At 44.1% G+C, this 19,178-nt stretch overlaps 1 protein-coding gene and 1 long non-coding RNA gene across 4 annotated transcripts; both read left to right on the forward strand.

The window, feature by feature from the left end:
* Positions 2,019-4,531, forward strand: LOC109728579 (protein IQ-DOMAIN 1-like). 3 transcript variants are annotated; one of them, XM_020259002.1, is made up of 6 exons: positions 2,019-2,114; positions 2,236-2,418; positions 2,602-2,922; positions 3,062-3,337; positions 3,452-3,595; positions 3,683-4,531. In XM_020259002.1, the coding sequence occupies exons 2-6, from the start codon at positions 2,290-2,292 to the stop codon at positions 4,475-4,477; spliced, it is 1,665 nt and encodes a 554-aa protein (XP_020114591.1). In that variant the 5' UTR covers positions 2,019-2,114; positions 2,236-2,289; the 3' UTR covers positions 4,478-4,531. The 3 variants fall into 3 exon arrangements, with proteins under 3 accessions (XP_020114591.1, XP_020114592.1, XP_020114590.1); XM_020259003.1 differs by having other exon boundaries at positions 2,045-2,178; positions 2,279-2,418; XM_020259001.1 differs by having other exon boundaries at positions 2,046-2,418.
* LOC109728856 lies at positions 12,142-13,935 on the forward strand. The gene is made up of 2 exons (XR_002221143.1): positions 12,142-12,323; positions 13,676-13,935. It is a non-coding gene; the product is annotated as an uncharacterized LOC109728856 (long non-coding RNA).

A 19,178-nucleotide genomic window follows, 5' to 3' on the forward strand; every position in this document is an offset into this window, starting at 1 on the left:
ATAGAAGTAGTGTTTACTTTTATATCTTGATACTTTTCTTATGCAATCTATGTATTCAATTCATGGTTTGAATATGTTGTATATGCTTGTGATGCCTTAGATGGATAGAAAAAACTATGTCCGTTCGGCGGGTCTGGTGCACGTGCCAGATGAGTGTTTCTGTGGCTTGGGGTGTGACATGATCTTTTTGTCAAGAAATAGTTGGTTGAATGTTGCAAAGTGACACAAGCATATCGACATAGCATTAGCGTGTTATGTAGGTTTATTTGTAGCGTTTTGTTGTACTTTTTTCATCTTTATTCCCTTTGTAGTTAGCGGAGTGTAAGTCTAATCTTCTATTATATCCAGCCACTTGTCACGGCTTAAACGTTTTTGCTCGCAAAGCCCGTATGGCACCCGCCTTCCTGCTGGAAGAGGGGAAAGCTTAGCTCTCTGTTGCTAGCCTGGACCTCCACGTCCTACGACTAAGTATGCAAAAAGGAGAGAAGAGAGAGAGGCAGAAGTTTCTAAAAAACTAAGTACTTCACTACTTAGAAAAATAGGACTACAATACACAATTTCTCTTGTGTCTCTACCTTCCCTCCTACTTATAGGCTTCTAAATATAATGAATCTAGCTTACACTAACTCACCACTAAGCACACATTAAAGCACATATTAACTTATCCACTATCACATAGTAATTTATGAGCCCTCATAAATACGAAGATTAGAGTCTTGCATTCTAAAGTTCATGCAAGTCCGCCTTGAGGCAAGACTGCCCTTTGTCACCCTATTTATTTATTGAGCCTCATGAATGCCTAGTGATCCCAAGAGTTGCTCATGACTCTTGAGTTTCCGCTGTTTTGGAGTCATTAAGTCGAGCAATTACATGACCCATTGTCTTCCACAATGGTTGTTGGTTTTGGACCTTTTTTACCGCCTGCTCCGCTAGCGAATTTAGGTCAGGGACTCAAATCGCACATCAATTCCGCTAAGTCCCTGACACACTGTAGTCTAGCTTTCGCATTCAATGCGATTCTAGTTGTACTTATCTTCTACTTAATGAAATTATCTTAGAGCCCTTCTATTTAAAATTTAAAGTTTTAAATTTTAAATTTATATTTATATTTTTTAATTTTTAACTTTTATTTTCATTAAAATTTTTTAAATTTTATTTTAAATTTTAAATTTTAACTTTAAATTTTGCATTTTATATTTGAAATTTTAAAATTTTAAAATTTTAAAATTTTAAATTCAATATATAAATTAAGTTTTAAAATTTAAATTTTAAATTTTAAATTTTAAATCTAAACAACTTATGTTTTGAATTTAAAATTTAAAATTTAAAAATTTAAAATATAAATATTTGAATTTAAAGCTTCAATTTAAATTTCAAATTTAATATACTAAAAATGAAAATTCAAAATTTTATTTATAATATTTGAATTATAAATTTAATTATTAATTATTTTTTTGCTAATATTAGCCAGTACTTTATATTTTTAATCAATATTAATTTTCTAAAATAAAATTATTTATATAATTTTTTTTTTCAAAAACTTGGCTAAATGCCCCCATTATGTAGCACCAAAACTTTATTTGGGGGTTAAAAGAATGAAAAATTATAAAAAGTTATTGGTTATCGTGTAATTGCTGGGGCCTAGTGGTCAGCAACCCATTTACTGCTGACTGTACTAGATGCTTCGCTCTATTCCAAAAGAACCGCCCGTCCCCACCGGCGCTCGCTCTGCCACCCCACCTCCATATCTCGAGAAACTATTACATATATCCGCACTCATTTTTTGTCTTCCGTCTCATTCACTAGTTTGAACTTTTTATAATTAAAACAATATTTTTATAAATGTAAATGAAAAATCTATAGATTTCGTAAGATATTATCTGGTTCCATTTATAAAATACAAAATATTTAAAATTCAAGTTTTTTAATATGCAGTAATTAAAAATATATTATTATAAAAGTAATTAATTAGATTAAAGAGTTTGATATCTGACGTGTATTGATACACTGGGAGCAAGCAATAGCTTGGCGTCCTGAATATCTGTGCTCTCCCACCACATGATCTGGCTTCCGTGATGGTGCAATAAACTCTAGAGCAAGAGGGAGGGGAGTGGGTAAGTAAATGGGACGCGGGTTTCTTTTGGACGCTGCTCATTTCATCCCATCTGGGGCTCACAGGTTTCTTTTATTACTGGTGCTCGTGCTCTCTGGCGTTACTTTTGTCACTTCTTTTAGGCATTGCTAGCTGAACATGGCCGTGTAAATTAATGCCCGAAAGGAGTGGCGGCAATGGGGAAGAAGGCCGGCGGGAGCTCCTGGTTAACGGCCGTTAAACGAGCCTTCCGATCTCCCTCCAAGGACTCCGACCGCAAATCTTCTCGCCAGCGCTTGGAATCCGACCAGGAAGAAGACGATAAGGTACGCAGTCTCTCTCTCTCTCTCTCTCTCTCTCTCTCTCTCTTTCTCTAGCACACACACCCTCTCTCTCTCTATCTCTCTAACGGATGAGAATGAGAATGAGAATGAGAATGAGAATGAGAATGAGAATGAGAATGCGAAAATGAGATAAGCTTCTCTTTATAATGCTTGTAATGGCCACAGAACAAGAGGGAGAAGAGGAGATGGATATTTCGGAAGCCTTCTCCGACGACGACGACGGCACACGAGCCGCAGATGCAGATGCAGATGCAGATGCAGCAGCTGCCTGGGCGGGCGGCGGCGCAGCCTGCTCAGGCGGCGGTGACGGCGGAGCAGAGGCACGCCATTGCGCTGGCAGTGGCCTCGGCAGCCACGGCAGAGGCGGCCGTCGCCACGGCGCAGGCGGCGGCGGAGGTGGTCCGTCTCACCGAACCTTCTGCCGCTGGCTTCGTCCGGCAGCACTGCGCTGCCATCGTCATCCAAACCGCCTTCCGCGGCTACTTGGTATGTATACATAGATAAACCCCCCATTTGTGCCTTTTTTATCTCTTCCGGATAATTTAAATGCAGTTCTCACGGAATGAACCTTCGATTACGATCTGTTAATGTTACCGGTAATGGGGGTGGGTGGTGAACTGTGAAGGCGAGGAGGGCGCTGAGGGCTCTGAAAGGGCTGGTGAAGCTGCAGGCGCTGGTGAGAGGCCACAACGTGCGGAAGCAGGCGAACATGACGCTGCGGTGCATGCAGGCGCTGGTGAGGGTGCAGGCCCGAGTGCGAGACCAGCGCATGCGCCTCTCCCATGAAGCCGCATCGGCCGCTGCTCCTGCTCCTTGCAGCAGCAACAAGTCCTCCTTCAGCTGCGACACCTTCGTCTGGGACTCCAAGTACCTCCAGGAGCTCGCCGAGAGAAGATCCGTGGTACCATTAGTTAACTATTTCCGAAGATTGTTTAGTTATCTCCTTCGTTAGCTAGCTCGCTCAGATAACCCCGCCCGCCCATTTAATAGTTGAGTTATCAATTATTTGCTCAAGGAACGGTCGAGAGATGGGAGCAGCTTGGCCGACGACTGGGACGAGCGCCCTCGCACCATGGAGGAGATCCAGGCTATGCTGCAGAGCAGAAAGGCAGCGGCTCTGAAGCGCGAAAGGGCACTCTCATACGCATTCTCCCAACAGGTAACTATGTAACTCCCTGCGCTGATCTCTCCCTCCTCTTCTCTCCCGTACGTCTTTAATTAGTTTCCTCTGTTCTAATTTGAGCAGATTTGGAGGAACCCGTCTCCCTCCCTGGAGGAAGAAGCCGAGGGACGGGTGGCGTCGGCCGGCGAGGCGTGGCAACCGCGGTGGATGGAGCGTTGGATGGCGTCCAGATCGTCCTTCGACAACAAGAACAGCAGCAGCAGCAGCAGCTGGGGAAGAGCCTCCACCGACCACCGCGACCCCATCAAGACCGTGGAGATTGACACGGCTCGGCCGTACTCCTACTCCGCCCAGCGAAGGCCGCAGCAGCTGACGCATCCCCAACCCAACTTCTCCCCCCTCCACCACCGCTCTCACCTCTCCACACACTCCCCTGTCACCCCCTCCCCTTCCAAGGCGCGGCCTTTGCAAGTTCGCTCCGCGAGCCCTCGCTGCGGGAGCTCCGACGCCGCGCACACCCCCAGTTACTACTACCACCACAACCAACCGGCGGCGACGTCGCGCCACCACCACCACAGCGCGGCGGCCGCGGTGCCCAACTACATGGCGGCGACGGAGTCTGCCAAGGCACGGCTCCGGTCGCAGAGCGCTCCGCGGCAGCGTCTGGCGACGCCAGAGAGGGAGAAGCCCGGCGCCGGCGCCGGCTCCGGCTCCGGCTCGGCCAAGAAGCGCCTCTCCTTCCCCGTCCCCGACCCATACGGCGGGTACTCACATAGCCTGCGAAGCCCCAGCTTCAAGAGCGCGGCGGGGCGCTTCGCGTCGGAGCAGAGGTCGACCGTGTCATCGTCCTGCAACGAGAGCCTCGGCGGCGAGATCTCACCGTCGTCGACCACCGACCTCCGCCGGTGGCTAAGGTGACCGAAAAGCCCTAGCAACCTCAGGACATAATACTAATTAACTGAGTTTTTTTCTCTTATTATTGTTGTTGTTGTTGTTGTTGCTGCTGCTGCTGCTGCTGTTAATGGTGAGTGAGTGATGTAGTTAGGACTTAGGACTGCTAGCTTTCCCTTTTTCTGTACTGCGAACTTTCATCTTCATTTGCTTATGTGTGTGATGGGATAGAGAAGAGTGTATGCTACTGAGGCCAAGTGATGGGTCCAACTGCGACATAGAAAAGAACTTTGGTTGGTTGTGTCATGTAGTGGAATCATTGTAGGTTAGCATTCCTCAGAGGTTCTTGGGCTTTTTGTTGTTTGATGGGATCGATCCCATACTAGGGTTTAGTCACATCCAACGGTTCTGATTCAGTGAAAACTGGGTTGTTCGTAATCTGTGCAACATTATTTGCTCAGCACAACCACGATTTGGGTTCGACATACCTTGGCGGGCATATCTTGTTGGCAAAAAAAAAAAACACAAATAATGTGAAATCTCATATTTACAATAATTTCTATGGAAGAATTTATCAGATCATTGTACTCATTTTATAGCCTCTTGAAACTGTAACGGCCTTCTGTATTTGTGATCGAATGTCGTGTCCGGATCTCCACGCTTGTTAGTCGTGCAAGGCTATTAGAGTCTTCATAATTATTCACCCTCCAAAACGCCATGAATTTAGGCAAAAATCTAAAGTAGAGAGAGAAGAAAGAGGAATTCCTTTAAATTTTTCTTATGTCAAAATCGAAAGAAAAGGGGTTTATATATATAGATTATCAAAATCATTTTAAAGATATCATTATTCTCACATAGAGATAAGGATAAAAATGTATATTAAGATATTAATTAGGAAATATGCTTCTTAACTAGTAAGAAACATATAGTTTATTTTATTTTTAACTTATTAGGATAAATCATAATCTACATCTCATGTAAATTGGGTTGAATTAGATGTGAGGACTGAGAATTTTGCTGTATAGCTAAACTCTTTGTTGACGATATTTTTATGTGTATTTTAATTATATAATCACTTGTCAAGTTTCGTAGAAAATCGAGTTAGCATAAAGCCGTTATGCGTTAATTACTTTTCATTAAGTGAAAAGTAACCCGTGTTTCCGAGAGTAGCCATTGAATGAGGTTGACTTCTAACACGAATCGGACCCCTTTTCGGGTGATTCAATAGCTCATTTTCGATAGTCCGTGTAGCACATTGAACTTTAGTAAATTACAAGATTCTACTGTAAGAATAGTATTTTAATCTATTCTGGATATTTTGAGGGTTGCCTGTACAGTATCTGCCTGTTTTCGGAGCTTATTAGGCGCGAGAACAGGCTTTCGGCATCAAAATCTGCAAAGTGTAGATTTTAGAGCTGAGTACCGGTACTGGAGGTTGGTACCGGAATCCCATCGCGTGCCAGAGAGTAGCTGCTCTCGGGTTTAAGGCTTGGGGCATTAAGTACCGGTACTAGATGTTGAGTACCTGTGACACCCCAATAATTCCAGATCANGGTACTGGAGTTGTCACGCTCCGGGACCTGGCGTAAGCCCGCTCGGTGCGTGCCCAGACCCGCCATATGCCTGCACATATAAGGCGTCTACAACAATAGAGAAATGAAAGCAAGGAAAAGTAAGACAACTAAAGATATCAGAGCAACTAGCAGCTAAATTCTAACAACAAGTAGAGAAAAAGGAAACTGATCCATTAATATAAAACATAAAGTAAATACATCATCCATCTCAAGATACAAAAGTGTCACGCCCCGGGACCCGGCATAAGCCCGCCCGATGCGTGCCCAGACCCGCCATATGCCTGCACATATAAGACGTCTACAACAATAGCGAATAAACGAACAAGAAACCAAGAGTATCTAGAGATATCAGAGCAGTATACAGCTAGGTTCTACCAACAAATAGAGTCAAAAGAAACTAAACCACTACAGTAAGAAGTAAACTTAATACAACATAAATCTCAAGATACAAGTATGGGGTGGTCTCTACAAAATGGTACAAATCTCTCTCAACCTCTCCAAAATAAAACTCAAAAGAGAGGTGGACCACCTATCGCCGAACCCCTCGCAATTTAACTCGAGGCGATACCTTTCCTGCGATTCCGAGCCTCTCCCGGAGTGGAAGGCTCTGAAAGAAAACATAAAACAGGAAACGTGAGAACTATAATTTATAATTCCCAGTGGGCAATTACTGACCTGAGTAAAATGCACCACTAGGCCCAAAACATAAGCAGATAAGGATAATAATAAGTAACTGCGGAAAAGAAAGCATATAATAAATGCTATACTACTATGCCACAAATATACATGATGTCAACATGGAGTACATCTACTCTATCATGATCCAATATGCCAAAACATGTCTAGTATGCACTATCACGGCATCCAAGTATGCTAAAATGCAATAAGCAATACTATCAAGTATACTACATGTCCAAGTGTCCAATATATATCTAGTATGCACTTTCATGGCAACAAAGTATACTATATGTCCCAGTGTCCACTGAATTCAATTAGATATACTATCAAGTAGTGATTATTATATAAATGACTCCGTGTCGATTTCCATTTCCAAATAAGGACCTACCAAAGGTAGTCCAGCTTGTGCCACCTAAGTGCCAGTGGTAGCTCCAGCATTCCCCTTCGAGGAATGAGTCTAACCCTCCAGGCCCCCGTAGGCTTTTCAATACCGCACGAGCGAGCATAAGTCGCGTAGGCTAACTCCGGAGTGCCGGCTTATAGAGAGCGACCCTCACAAGCATGTGCAAATGAGCACAAATGGCAAGCAAGCATAGTCATCGTCACAATGATCTGGTCATCATGGCTCAACCATGGAAATGATCGCTAGTAATTCATAGGTCTAGTCCAATGTCCCAAGTGAAGGTTTAACCATTCATTTTGTCCAATGCCCCTTTATGGCATTATATCTCACTATGCCCAAATCTTGTTCAACACTAATGCCACTTTATGACATTAGGTTTACTAAGTCCACACATATTCCAAGCCTAATGCCCCTTTATGGCATTAGCTTGCTATACCAATTCCAAGCCTGATGCCTCTTTGTGACATTAGCTTACTATATCAATTTATGACATTAGCTTACTATATCAATTCCAAGCCTAAGTCAAAGAATGCATTGTACTTGTCATTTTCACTATTTGAAATATGATCCAAATTCACACATAGGAGTGCTATCCATAGGCCCAAGCCTAACATGCAAACTCTCTACTATATAGAGGTCCAAAAATACATTATACATAACATGTGCATTTTAAGCATTCTAAAATTCTCAAATAATCTATCTTGTATGAATATGCATGCTTTTTCATTTTACGATAAGTAAAAACCATCATATGAGAATTTTATCTCATTTTGGTGAGGCCAAACCCACCAAGTCACTTCGCAACCCTTCGTTTGCGCCGATGAAGGTGCCCACAAGCTACCTAGCTCCCTAAAGGTTAAACTAGGAGTGTTATACGAACCTTACGAACAACGAATAGGTTAAACATTAACCAACTCAACAAAAGCGTCAAAACTTACCTATAGTGTAGAAATCCCCTCACAAGCTCCAAATGGGAGCTAGAATCCTTCCAATCCCACTTAGAGGAAGGCTTTAATCCAATCAATTGAGCTCTAAAAGCCCTAGCTCAAACGTCCCCAAAATTAACCCTAATTTGCTCAATCTAGGGTTTTTATACAAAATTCATGAAAATCATGATCTAGAGGAGGAAAACAAGCAACTAACCTCAAGAGAAGCTCCAAACTACCCTAGAAATCAGCTAGGGTTGAACTCTTTCCCTCCAACAAGCTCCAAACACTAAGCCCAAGCTTCTCCCATGGTGGAAATAGCACCAAGAAGCAAAAAGGAGCAAAAAGAAGAGTTTAATCTTCAAAAATCCCAGCAAAATCAATGGAAATCAAAGAGAAGAGGTGGAGGGCTCCCTTACCTTCTCTCCACTGCCTCCAAGCTCAGGGAACAAGGGGGAAGGCGTGGGGTATGATATAGAGTTGCAACAATGCAAATACACCCCTCAAAATCTGTCACTTTGCAGTCTGGCAAAGTGTACCGGTACACGGAAAAGTGTACTGGTACAAATCCCCCGAACACACAAACCCGAGCCTCGGGTTGGCAATTCACCCCATCTGTACCGGTACAACCATCAAGGTGTACCGGTACAACCATCAAGGTTGTTCCGGTACAACTATCAAGATTATATCGGTACACAGCCCAGCTGAAGCAAACCAGGGAGTAAATCAAAAATCCGTCTTTTCGGGTTTTGGTATAAAGTTTTAAACTTCAATTTTCGGGATACGAGCCATAGGTCGAAACACTGTCAACGACCCTCCAGAATATCTGAAAAAACTCGGAACACAGATCAAACACTCGAACCTCGCAATTTTACAAAGGTCCAGTGTGTTACATTCTCCCCTCCTAAAAAGGAGTTTTGTCGGCGAAACTGCGGGACAACCACAGAACAGTCCCATCCGAAGAGGATGGAAGAAGCGCTCCAACAGCGCACCAATCAGACCATGAAGGTCTCAAGCATGCCGGAATGCTCCACGGCAAAACGCACAAGATCTCGCGACGCTAAAGCTTTGGCATAATTCAAGCCAAACTTCCGCAAAAGCTCCTAGAACTCCAGTCTTCACTGGGAAGTCCCATCTTTAATCCGCGCTTGTTAAACAAGTCCATCAGTTGGTCCTCACAAACCCAAGTGCTCTCAAGGCCAAATTCCAATTCTCATTCTCCGCATCCAAGCTAAGGGCGAAGCCTAGCTCTGCTTTGCTTTACTCATAACATAGACTTCCATAGTATATCCTCTTGAAGCGGATTCAACGACGCTGTCCTTAGCAAGAATCCGGGGGTTACGCCCATTACCCCATCTGTCCAAAACTCCACCGGAGTACTCACAAAACATCAATCACCAAAGAGAGGTGATACAACAACCAATCGCTGACTTAATCCCAACGGTGATCTCACAACTCAAAATCAACTCCCGCCACGAGATTGCACAACTGGGTGCCACTCTATTCCATAATCAAGTATGGTGTCATTCCACATGACTATCAATCCAAATTGCTTGGTACGAACGGCTCTACAATCAACATCCACGGCAACAATCCTTCCGATAGCAAGGGGAACCGACGAATTGTCCAATTTGCTCACCAGAGGTGATTATTTGATTCCTCAATCGGCATTTGTAGCATACTGGACCTTTGCAAATTGAGAGGTTCGAGTGTTTGACTTGTGTTCCGAGCTTTTCCACACTTGGTGGAAGGTCGTGGAAGGTGTTCCGACTTAAAGAGCTCGAAAAATCTGAGTTCTGGGCAGTCCTGAGAGTTTTCACTCTCGGGGTGTCACGCCCCCGACCGCACTACCCGAAAACGGTACCAATTTGGTCCATTTCGAGGGCGGCGGGCATGATGCCGAACGGACAGAGTCTCCCCTGTCCGCCCAAGGCTAACCAAGCCCAAGGCTAACCAACCAGATTGTGTACAGCAAGTCCCTAGGAATACAACTTGAATTTATACACAATCAAGTAACGATAATCGAGAGCACAAACAGTGCTATATAACAACGAGAGCAAGCGATACAAGTAAACAGTATACAAGTATTCAAAAGAGAGAAACTTAACTATTTGAGACACTTAACCTCTTTCGATATCATTTAAAACTTTAATCATTTAATACAACTTGCATTCTTTTTCAAAATGTAAATACATACATCCTCTCAAACCTCACCCTATACATCATCTACTCTCAAAATGTAAAAGTAGGGTGAACTAATGCAAGTAGGAAAGTAAGCTATCAACTGATACCGCTAGGGCGCTAAGCCCTTGCCGCGATCCTCCCGCTCGGTCGGGACACTCGAACTAGCACCTGCAACATGGTGGGGTGAGAACTACGAATAGTTCCCAGTGGGTTCGGCCGCCGACTCCGCCGATCTAGCCACTAGGTCTTAAGCAGGCATAGAGAGATATATATATGCAATATATATAAAGCTAAACTGAACTGAAAGCGAGTATGTAAAACAGGTCTATCAAGCTATGCCTCAATCTGATATCATGGATGCATGAACAATAAATAAAGCTGGGTAAGTAAGCAACTATGAACAATAACAACAACTATGAAAGCTAGCTATCATGAGCAATAATAATGAGTATGACTCAATAGGTAACCAAATCTCAAAGTGAACTCGTGGTTCATAAGCATAACTCACGTGTAAATCTCATAGGGAAAGTCTTACTGAACTACTCCCCGAGACCGCCTGCGGACAGCACACTGACCGTCCAAACAGCACACTGACTGTCTCTCTAGTGACCAACCTCCGGAGTGCACAGCTCGTGGGGAGCGACCCCTCCAAGCGCAGACAGGCTATGTGAGCACCATTAACTCACGAACAGCAGCAACCTACCCTCTAAGGGTAATCTTATCATGGAATCAAGGTATACTTGTACCCAATCTCATAGTGTCTCAACTACACTAATGTTCTCATATCAAGGTCATCAACAATCATATGCCACTCATCATAGTTTTCTAACTAGATGCCACTCATCATAGTTTTCTAACTAGATGCCACTCGTCATTTAGACTCATCATCAACACTAGTTACTTCGTACTAGTTCTTTAGCAACATAAGCATTAATCATCTCATATAGTATAACATACCGAACTTCTAAAATCATGAAGTTACGGTGTACATTTGGTTGAAGAGCCATTTGAATCATCCCGGTGAAGTTCAGTGAAGTTCGGAAGCTTCCGGGCGTTTTGGTGCGCATAGGCGCGAAAACGGAACCCGAAAGGCTTTGTTGGGCCGTGAGCTAAATCCGGCATTAGCGTGGATGAAAAGATGATGAAAATATGTTTGAAAACATGTTTGGAGAGTCTCGGTTCGATTTGAAACGAATCGGAGGTCAAACGAGTGAAAACGGAGTGAAAACAGACCCCGAAAGCTGAAAAAGTTGAAAATTTGGCTAAGTCTGGAATGCTGTTATTCTGGACTTTCGGGGACCGGTCTCTCACTGCCTGGGACTGGTCCTAGCACCCGAAAATGGCCCAGTTTGGGCTGTGCACAACTAATATTGTTTCGGGGCCTTTGTGCAAATGTGCAGTGGGTATAGAAGTGGGTTGTGGCTTATTTCTCTCTTCTCCCTCACCCGTTTAGCCCCCAAACCGTGTCCCTCTCTCTCTCTAGAAAGAAAAGAAGGAGAAGGAGAAGAAGAAGAAGAAGAGGAAGGATTGAAAGATAAGAGGCTTGGAAGAATCACCATCATCATCTTCTTTTTCTTCCATTGCTTTTGGAGAGCTTTTGGAGGTAAGCTCCACACCCTACAATGGTAGATCTCTAGAGTTTGATCCTAATGCTCTAGAAATGGATTTAGTAGCATTCCTAGATGCTAATTAAGTGTTTATTGCATGAATCGAAGATCGATTTGGTGGTTTTTGCAATAGTAGCATCTAGGGCATCCAAAGTGGGATTTTTGTAAATAGATGAGTTTGATCTCATTTGACCCTTTGTAAACCTAATTGGTAGGTAACGAAACACGTTAGCGAAGTCGGTTCGGCAATCCGATGAGCCGTTGCAAAGTTATTAAAGAAACGGACGTTTAGGCTTCGTTGTCGCCTGTAAGACCGAGGCGACATCGTAAAATCATGGAAATGGATTTGAGGCACCGTGGCACATAACCGAAGACCTATAATTTCCGGGGCTGTGAAGCGGAGCTCGGTTGTGGCGCAGTTGCAATATTGGGCCGTGCCGGATACGGGTGCCGCGGGAGGCCGATTACAAGTGTCGACAAGCAATCGGAACGCGAGTTAAGGTGGGTTGTGTTTACCGAAGCGACTAGGTCGCCGTTATGTCTAAGAGAATTGTGAACTTATGTTGATGCATATAGTTGCTAAATGAATACATGATGCATGCCATAGAAACGTTAATGTAAGGAATGCTAAGTGTATACATGATAAGTATGGTGTAGAAATGCTAAATGTAAGCATGTGGTTAATGCTAAGTAAATGATATAAAGTAGCATTGCATGTTAGTCTAAAGTAGAAACTATGCTAATGATAATGCATAATGATGAGGTAAGAATGCTAAAGTAAAGGATATGTGTAGGTGGACATAAACGCACCTATAGATCGAGTGGCATCTAACATAGTGTCAAAGAACATAGGTTGTGAATAAATCTAGAGTCATGGGAACTAGATAGAGTGGCATCTAACCTAGTGTTAGTAAACCTAGGTTGAACAGGAATGATAATGAACCTAGTGTCAAAGAACATAGGTTGAATTAATAAGTGGCATGAACCTAGAGTCAAAGTAACCTAGGTTGTGAGATAAAGGTAAGAACCTAGAGTCAAGTGAATCTAGGTAGATGAGAATAATGGACCTAGTGTTAATAAACCTAGGCTAAGAGTATGAAAGCAATGAACCTAAAGTATTAACTTAGGTTGAGTAAAGGCTTGGACCTAGATAGGTCAATTTCATAGGGTTAAGACCAACCCTTGAGTGCTGTGAAATGGATTCTGGAATCCCAGGACTTATGGAACACCAAGAGTGGTGCGGGGTGTGTGCGACGATTTCGCCGCCCGGGGCTAAAGAACCATTGTCGTGGCGTGTGCGACGATTTCACCGCCGGATGGTTGAGCCAGTTTGTGGATCATGCCGCAGGGTGACTTAAGCCAGAGCTGAGCGTGTGCGACGATTTCGCCGCCGGGTGGCTGAGTCATCGAGTGCGATGGGCTGTTGAGCAGCCAGTGTGCGGACTATCCGCAGAGGATTGACTCAAGACCGAGTCGAGTGGCATAGATGGCTAAGGTATGAGCAACCTTAGGAAAGAATCGCCAATGAGCGTTATGTGACCAAGTAAAGACTAGAGAAAAGCTAATGATAAAGAATAACTAATAAAGTAAAGAACGGCTACAAGTAAAGAATGGTTAATAATATGAAGTAGAATCAATTAATCTACTTGCATAAAGTTACAGGTATTGCATATTGCATTTTGCGAGGCATGACATTTAGTTCAATATCGAATATATATATCTGTTATATGTTATTGGACTAACTTGTTGCAGTGCCTCCTTGGACCTATTGGTCGAGCTTTTCCCTTGGGTGGCCGTACCCACTGGGAACCATGGAGTTGGTTCTCACCCCACGTTGTTTTGGGGTTTTACAGGTTTGCACGTGAGTGGCGCGGCGGCGCGAGGCAAGGGCGTAGCTCCGTAGATAGCGCCCTACCCAGAGACCAGAGATAGTGGTACCCCGAGTCGGCATAGCCTAGGGGTAGAGGGAAATGAAAGAATAAGATGTATCAAGTGTGTAATAAATTGTAATAACTCAGATTGTATGTTGGAGAGAAAGTGTAATTGTGATGTAAGCAAATGTATCAATGTGAATGCTTGTAATAACATAGGATGTGTTTATGTTGTTGATACCTTTCCATATGCAATCTGTATGTTGATTTCTGTTCCTGGTTGGAACATCGTGAATTGTATCGATCGCGACGCCTAGGACGTACAGGGGAAACTCCGTTCGGCGGTCTGTCGACGTGCCCGAATCCGACCAAATAGGCGGGTGTCGGGGCGTGACATATAGGGTCTAAGTCTTTATCATAAAGTTTTCATTATATAATCATCATGCATGCTAGATCATGAACCAACCAAGCAAGATACATTAAGCTACTAGCACGCAATTATAAGCAACAATCCATCTCTAGCCCTATATGAATATGCACAATATGCAATTAGATCAACTTATAAAACTTAGACATAGAAGGTAGCCCGATTGCTTCGGGATGGTCACCACCCACCTTGTGGTAGTACCGTAGAGCTACTAAACTCGGCGTCGCGGTCCACGTGCGCCGCTTCAACACCTCGGGTCAAAACGAACCCTAGAGCACTCAAATCGGCGATATCTCCGCACTCACTCGACGGATCGACGAACCATCTTCGCCTACGCGTTTGGGAGCATAGAAATTAGGTTTCTAACCTATCAAAAGAGATCAATCCCTCATATTTTCAAAAATCCCAAAATCAAGCCCTAGGTTTAGCACCTATGGGAAGCAATGGTTGCTAGCTTCATTGTGAGCTAAATCCATATTCTCTAAGCTCATTAGGTTCCATTTGAACCATCAAAACCAACAAAAACCTCCCAAAACCCTAGATTCACAAGTTAGGGTTGAGGCTTACCTCTAGGGTTTGCTCCAAAGCAAGCCCTAGCGTGAGAATGTGGAGGGAGAGAGCTTCACTTTCCTCTCCTTGATCTTCTCCTTCTTTTTTCTTCTTCCTTTCTCCTTTTTTCTCTCCTTCTTTCTTCTTCTCATTCTTTTCTTCTTCTCACGGTTAGAGAGAGAGAGCTATGTGAGAGGGAGAGGGAGAGAGAGAGAGGCTAAGTGTGTGAGAGAGAGGCTGAGAGAGGGCTAATATCTCTCTATTGTAACAATATCCAAAAGAGCCCCTCAACTTTTCTATTTTCCAAAGTCACCCTGCTGTTCGGGTGCCCTTGTACCGGTACACGGGTTCTTGTACCGGTACAAGGTCTGGGTGACAGCCAAAACTGAGAGCAAACCGGAGAGCTCGGGTCTTGGTTTTGTCGGGTTTGTACCGGTACAAGCCCCTTGTACCAGTACAGCACCTGGAGCCCTCAAACCCGAGAGCTACGCAGCCTAGCTGCGATGGCTGTACCGGTACAGCCATCACGCTTGTACCGGTACACCAACACCAGAATGCTGTTTTCAGCTTCGTTTCGGCTCTACTTCGCGCCGATCGATGTCAAGACCATCCCAACACCTTTGGAACTCATTTTTGCTCTTCCAAACTTGTTGGAATGCCAAATGGAACTTGTCCAAACCGTTCAATCGCCCACTTTGGCCCATTTGGCCAAAGTTAGCCAATATTGTCAAATTTCGATATCTCACACGGGGACTGGTCCCTGGTCGGGGAGACTGGTCCCCCATGGCAATGCGACCGGTCCCCGGCTGGGGAGACTAGTTCCCGTACGCTGGTTTTGCGGGATGGACCTGAGAGACCGGTCCCAAGCAAGGAGAGACCGGTCCCTCTGGGTGAATTTTGCCCAGTCCGGGCTAATGCATTGGTTGGATTGTTGGGGGGCTTATTAGGATATTGTTACTTGAGAGGGCTTTTATGGTCCTTCCACTCTCTCACTCCCTCATTTCTCTTCCTCACACTCACTCTAGAGAGAGAAGAAGAAGGAGAGAAGAAGGAGTTGGAGGAGAGCAAGATCTTGAGGCTTTGGAGCATCTTCCTCTCCCTTTGCTCACCATTGGTGGCTTAGAGCTTGGGCTAGGAGCTTGATAGAGGATCAATCTTCAACCCTAGAAGATTTGGAGCTTGTTTTGGAGCATCTAGAGAGGTTAGTACCTTGATTCTAGCCTTTGATCTATGTTTTGGTAGGTTTTACCATATGAAACCCTAGAAATGAGATTTAGGGTTTATTTTGGAGATTTTTGATTTGAGGGCTTGGAGATCCAATTGATTGGCTTAGAACTTTTATTTAGGTTGGATTTGAAGAACTCTAACTCCCATTTGGAGCTTGAGAGAGGATTTCTTCACTTGAGGTGAGTTTTTCCACCTTAGCCTATGTTCCTTATTGATTGAACTTAGGATTGATCGTAAGATTTGTTTAACCCTTGTTCCTACATCTTTAGGGTGCTAGGGGACTAGTAGACACCTTCGTCGGAGCAAACGAAGGAGCGCTAGAGTTATGGTGGATTTGGCTTCATGAAAACGGGGCAAAATGGCCCCCATGCTTTCTATACTTGTCGTAACGTCATTTTAAATGCAAATCTATGCTAAATAGAATTTATGTGAATTTTAGAACACTTAAAATGCATATGTTATGTATAAGAAAATTTTCACTCTATATAGTAGAGCATTCTGGGTATTGTTACATGCATTGGAGTAGTGTTCGCACTAGCCGATTGGAAACATGCCTCATATGTTTAAAGTGGCTCAATTATGCATTTATGAACCTTAGGTTTAAGCTTGGACTTAGTAAAAGAAAGTGTCATAAAGGGGCACTTGGACTAGCAAACTATTAGACTATTGTATTGAGACTTAGAGATAGGCCATGGACATCTATTACTTTCCATGTTTTAGACATGATGACATAGAAATAGGCCTATGAGAGAGTTGTGACATATTCCATGTTGTTAGACATGAGGACTTGGTACTTGAAACGGATCTTTTGTTACTTGCCGTTGTGCTCATTCGCCCATACTTGTGAGGGTCGCTCCGTACAAGCCGGTACTCCGGAGATGGCCATCGTGATACATATTCGCCGTACGGGATTCGGCGCCGGAGTGGATTGCCGTGGGAAAGGCTCATTTCTGGAGTGGGGATGTTGACTACCACGGGGCCATTAGGCTTGGCACCGGCGAGACAGCCTTCGAGCGGATCTCTTCAGATTTGATTTTTAGCATTCATCAAGCCATGTGGACATTCATTAGAATAGTAAACAATGACATCTTTACTATTTGACTTATGGATATCATACTAGCGATGCTTGTGTACATTGATACGAGAATAGCTTTTCTTATTTATGCTAAATCATGCTAAGTAGAGATATCATGTGGTAGCAAATATTCATTCTTATTTACTTATCGTACATATCGTATTTGTTTACATCTGCTTACTGACCTCTTTTTAGTTTGGGCCTAGTGGTGTATTTCACTGAACCAGTAATTGCCCACTGGAAACTATTATTTAATAGTTCTCACGCCCCCTGTTTTATGGTTTTATTTCAGAGCCTTCGGCACCAGCGGAGACACGGGATCGCGACAAGGGAGTCGCGTAGCTAGTTAGCGGGGAGCTACTTTTGAGCTTAGGTAGTTTACTCTCTTTTTTTTGGTTTTTGTAAGAGATAGAGTTTTGAGTACCATGTATAGAGAGACCACCTATGTACTTGTTTAGCTTTTGTTTTGGGATTCCTATTGTATTCACTTTATGTTTTACTTAGTGCACTTACTTTTATGTTCTCTTCCCTTATTGTAGCTTCTAGATATACTTCGCTCTGATGCTTCTAGATGTTCTCTTTTATTGTCTTATTTATCGTTTTGTTTTAGACGCCTTGTATGTTTTAGACATACGGCGAGTCTGGGCACGCGCCAGGCGGGCTTCCGCTGGGTCCCGGGGCGTGACAGATTAGTTTGGTATCAGAGCCTAGGGTTGAGTCTTAGTGGACCTAGCAGACCTTAGGCCGGTTGGACTATAGGAAATAGGCTCATGAGAGACGAGGTCTATTTGACTTGTAAGCGAAAGTATCGTGATTGGGTATTTTGATAACTCTAGAAAGTGGAGTTAAATTGAAGTGTATAGCTCCTAACTTCGCGGAGGGTTACGTTGGCGGCTTTCAACGTAACATCGGGAGTTAGTAGTGAAGCACACTTCATTAATTTCGCATGATTTGGGGTATTATCTTCTTGAGCGGGAATACGATAGCGTGGGTTACTAACTTACGCTTTTATGATGTTGAAGTGAGATGCCGATCACTCGCTCCCAATCTGCCGGAGCGGATAATGCGGCACATCTTGAGAAGGTCGAGACCTTCGCTACCTCCGGATCCGGTGAGGTCCGAGAGTTGTGGAGCCAGCTTGCGGCTCTCACCGACTTGGAGATACAGCAGGCGAAGTGTAACGTACCACATCCCTCGTAAATTATGCCGAGTTCCGTCAAAAAGAGCGGAACGCGGAGTGGAACGAGTGGGTATAGGCCCTAAGTGCATTGCAGCTTATATATGGAGTAAAGGGACCCGAGAGAGAGTGATTTCAAAATCTGGCTAAGTCCCAAATTTTGTGCTCTCGGGGACCGGTCCCTGAAGGAGAGACCGGTCCCCGTACGCATAGCCTGCCAGAAAATCCTGAGGCATCCAGTCCCTGGTGGTGAGACCGGTCCTCGGGAGACCGGTCCCTCGCTGCGCAGCAGCTGAAAAAGTCTGAAAATCGGCTAAGTCCTGGAAAACCCCCCGTTCGGGAACCGGTCCCTGGTCGGGGAGACCGGTACCCGAAGGTGAAAAATGCCGAGTCTGGGCAGATCAATGGGAAACAAGTGGAGGGGCTTAAGTGCAATTGTTACAACACTATATATGGCCCAACCCCTCTCTCCCGCAGCCATTTCCCTCCTCTTCTCTCAATTTCTCTTTCTTTCTTTAGACCTCCTCTAGAGCTTGGAGAAGAAGAAGAAGAACTTGGAGAAGAAGGTGGATTTGGTGCTTTGGAGGTTCTAGGAGCTCTCCAACAAGAAGAATCTTGGAGGAGCTTGGACTAGAGGTAAGTTTTGTAAGGTTTTCCTCTAGGGTTTGGATTTTGGTTTAGGGAATTGGAGCTTTGTGCTCCTTAGAGGCTTTAGAGGCTCTTTTGAGCCATGAACAACAAGGTATCCATGAGAGCTCAAGGTGCTCTCATGGTGAATCCTTGGAAGTTATTTTAGGAGCCCTAGGGTTGGTTCCAAAGGTCAAGAAGCCTTACTATGATGCTTCTTAGATGATCCTAAGTTATTGTTTGCTTAGCGTTGGGATCGATTCATGGAAAAACCCTAAATGACAATGTTAGGGCTTGAAAATTGGGGCTTTTGCCCTAGGATTTTTCGGGGACGAATTGACCCCGTAGAAACCCAATTGGGGGTGCCCTAAACACGTTGAACAACTCCGTTTAACGTTGTGAA

Source organism: Ananas comosus, linkage group 24 (assembly GCF_001540865.1).
Source record: "Ananas comosus cultivar F153 linkage group 24, ASM154086v1, whole genome shotgun sequence".
NCBI lineage: Eukaryota > Viridiplantae > Streptophyta > Magnoliopsida > Poales > Bromeliaceae > Ananas > Ananas comosus.

Bases quoted from the DNA above. Each gene is read 5' to 3' on its own strand.
- LOC109728579 (XM_020259002.1), top strand. From the start codon at position 2,290: ATGGGGAAGAAGGCCGGCGGGAGCTCCTGGTTAACGGCCGTTAAACGA. The intron at 2,419-2,601 runs GTACGCAGTCTC...TAATGGCCACAG, and splicing joins ACCAGGAAGAAGACGATAAG to AACAAGAGGGAGAAGAGGAG. The intron at 3,596-3,682 runs GTAACTATGTAA...TAATTTGAGCAG, and splicing joins CATACGCATTCTCCCAACAG to ATTTGGAGGAACCCGTCTCC.